This window comes from Neovison vison, chromosome X (genome assembly GCF_020171115.1).
Source record: "Neovison vison isolate M4711 chromosome X, ASM_NN_V1, whole genome shotgun sequence".
Lineage (NCBI taxonomy): Eukaryota > Metazoa > Chordata > Mammalia > Carnivora > Mustelidae > Neogale > Neogale vison.
This window is the reverse complement of record NC_058105.1, coordinates 59,600,330-59,603,382: the sequence shown is the minus strand read 5'-3', so window position 1 is coordinate 59,603,382 and position 3,053 is coordinate 59,600,330. Positions and strand designations below refer to the sequence as shown.

The following is a 3,053-nucleotide window of genomic DNA, read 5'->3' as shown; positions in this document are numbered from 1 at the left end:
AGCGGCCTGAAGTGCGCCTACAAATTGTGTCTTTGTGTTCTGTGTCCCCTGCACCTGCGATTCCTAACCTGTTTCACTTGTAGATTCACCCTGGCAAACGAAGAAGTAGGATTTCTACTCCTGCCATCCAAGGACGAAACTCGCCTGGCCCCCACCTCCAGCTCCCTGAAGGTTATCCTCCATCCCTTTGGGCTAGTAGACTGAGAGCGCTCATCCTCACCCCGCCCTTTTGAATTTCTCACCTGTTCGTTTATCTTACAACCCTTGCACCTGTGCCTCTGTCGTTCTTTGCCCTTTCTAGGTGTCTTTCTCCTCATTTTAACCATTTTCTTGATCTGGGAACTCCCTGCTCAAATGGGGCAAAACCAGAGTACCTCCTTAACCCTTCTAATTAGCAATTTTAAGGATGTTAAAAAGAGAAGTCATAACCTTAGCTTGGATATTCAAAGGAGTAAACTGATTACCTTTTGCCATTCCGAATGGCCCGCCTTTGATGTGGGATGGCCTCCGGAGGGCACATTCTGCCTCCCTGTTATCGCCAAGGTAAAATCCAAAATCTACCTCCCGGGCCGAGAAGGACACCCAGGTCAGATCCCCTATATCTTGGTATGGCAGGACCTTGTTGAAAATCCACTCTCTTGGTTGGCCCCTTTCTTGTCTCTGGCAATATGTAAAATACTGGCCACCAAGGCCACCAACCCCTCTAAGCTAAAGCTACCATCTGCGCCCGTGTTATCGGATAGTCAGGATCTTCTGTCCCTGGATCCTCCACCCTACCTCCCGCCACCCGCTAATCCCCAGGCACCTCCGGTGCCCCCTCCTGTGGTGCAGGAAGAACAGGAGGCGGCAGCCGCCTCTGGTGCTGCTGATAGTGAAACTCACTATGAAGGACCAGCGGGCAGGACGAGGGGGCGCACTCAATGGGAGGCAAACCCACACCTCCCTGATTCCACCATCGCGCTGCCCCTGAGGGAAATAGGACCCCCTGATGACACTGGTAACCCTAGACTTCAGTATTGGCCTTTTTCCACTAGTGATTTGTATAACTGGAAAGCTCAAAATGCCCACTTCTCTGATAACCCCTGAGATTTAATTGCTCTTTTGGACAGTGTAATGTTTACCCATCAGCCCACCTGGGACCACTGTCAGCAACTTCTCCAAATCCTGTTCACCATGGAGGAAGGAGAAAGAGTCCAGGAGGAAGCCAGAAGGCTGGTTCCAGGAGACAATAGCCAGCCCACTGTCAACCCTGACCTGATTAATGCTGCTTTTCCTCTCACCAGACCCCCACAGGATGGCTGGAACTACAACATGGCAGAAGGTAGGGGAAGGCTACAAATTTATCGCCAGACTCTAATGGTGGGTCTCCGGGCCGCTGCTCGCAAGCCCACTAATTTGGCCAAGGTATATACTGTATTACAGGGAAAAACAGAAAGTCCAGCAGGGTATCTAGAGAGATTAATGGAAGCCTTTAGGCAGTTTACCCCCATGGACCCTGAGGCACCTGAGAATCAGGCAGCAGTGATTATGTCCTTTGTGAACCAGGCAGCCCCAGACATTAAGAAAAAATTACAGAAATTAGAGGACTTAGAAGGGAAACAGATCCAGGATCTACTTAGGATCGCCTAGAAGGTTTTTAATAATCGAGAAGCACCAGAAGTAAAGCAGTTAAAGGTCAGGGAAAAGACTAAAGTCTTGGCGGCAGTAGTACAGCAGGACAGCCCCCCACTGCGTGAAGACAGATCCTCTCCACACCCCTTAAGGCGGGACTTATGCAAGGATCAATGTGCCTGTTGTAGGCAGTTGGGCCATTGGGCCAGAGATTGCCCAAATAAACGGGGCAAAAAGTCACAACAATGGCACCCCAGGTCTTCCTCTGAGGTGCTGGTCACCCGAGACTCGGAGGACTAGGGGAGTCGGGGTTCAGACCCCTCCCCGAACCTAGGGTAACCCTACAAGTGGAGGGGACTCCAGTTCAGTTCCTTGTTGACACAGGGGCTCAACACTCAGTATTGACAGAGACCAAAGGTAAAATGTCCACCCATACCTCGTGGGTGCAGGTGGCTACAGGGGTAAAAAGATATCATTGGACAACAAAAAGGACTGTGGATTTGGGGACAGGAAAAGTGACCCACTCTTTTTTGGTCATTCCTGAAAGTCCATGCCCCCTGTTAGGAAGGGACCTATTGACAAAAATGGGAGCCCAAATCCACTTCTCACCAAATGGGCCCAAAGTGACAGACTCCCAAAATAAAGCAATATCTCTCTTGACCCTGACCTTGGATGATGAGTATAGACTCTACCAGGAGCCTGCCCCTCCTAACCAGGATATGGACTCTTGGCTCCAGAGCTTCCCACAAGCATGGGCAGAAACTGGAGGAATGGGACTGGCTAAGCACCGCCCAGCTCTTTACATAGAAACTAAACCTGGAGTTGACCCTGTCCGAGTATGGCAATACCCCATGCCCTTGGAAGCATGAAAGGGAATCACTCCCCATATCTGGCGCCTCCTAGACCAGGGGGTCCTGTGCTCCTGTCACTCAGCATGGAATACCCCGCTGCTGCCAGTACGTAAGCCCCATAGCGGCGAATATAGGCCGGTACAGAACTTGAGGGAGGTTAACAAGCGGGTAATGGACATACACCCAACTGTACCCTATCCTTATACCCTCCTAAGTACCCTGGACCCAGGGAAATAATGGTATACTGTTCTGGACGTAAAAGATGCCTTCTTCAGTTTACCTTTAGCCCCAAAAAGTCAGGAACTCTTTGCATTTAAATGGATTGATCCGGAAAGGGGCATAAATGGCCAACTGACATGGACCAGACTACCACAAGGATTTAAAAACTCTCCTACTCTGTTCAACGAAGCCCTTCATGAAGACCTGAGTGAGTACAGACAATAGCACTTTAACCTAACTCTATTGCAGTATGTTGATGATCTTTTAATAGCTTCCCTGACCCCCGAGGCCTGTATCCAGGGAACTGAGGACCTCCTGTGAGCCCTAGGAGACTTAGGCTATCGGGCGTCGGCAAAAAAGGCTCAGGTCTGC

General features: G+C 50.3%; 1 protein-coding gene across 1 annotated transcript; it reads left to right on the top strand.

Annotated features, from left to right (window-relative positions):
• Window positions 1-354: 354 nt before the first annotated feature.
• Window positions 355-2,480, top strand: LOC122896583. The gene is given in 2 exon segments (XM_044234715.1): window positions 355-1,930; window positions 1,933-2,480. Coding segments are annotated over 2 exon segments (2,124 nt in total).
• The last annotated feature ends 573 nt before the right edge of the window (window positions 2,481-3,053 follow it).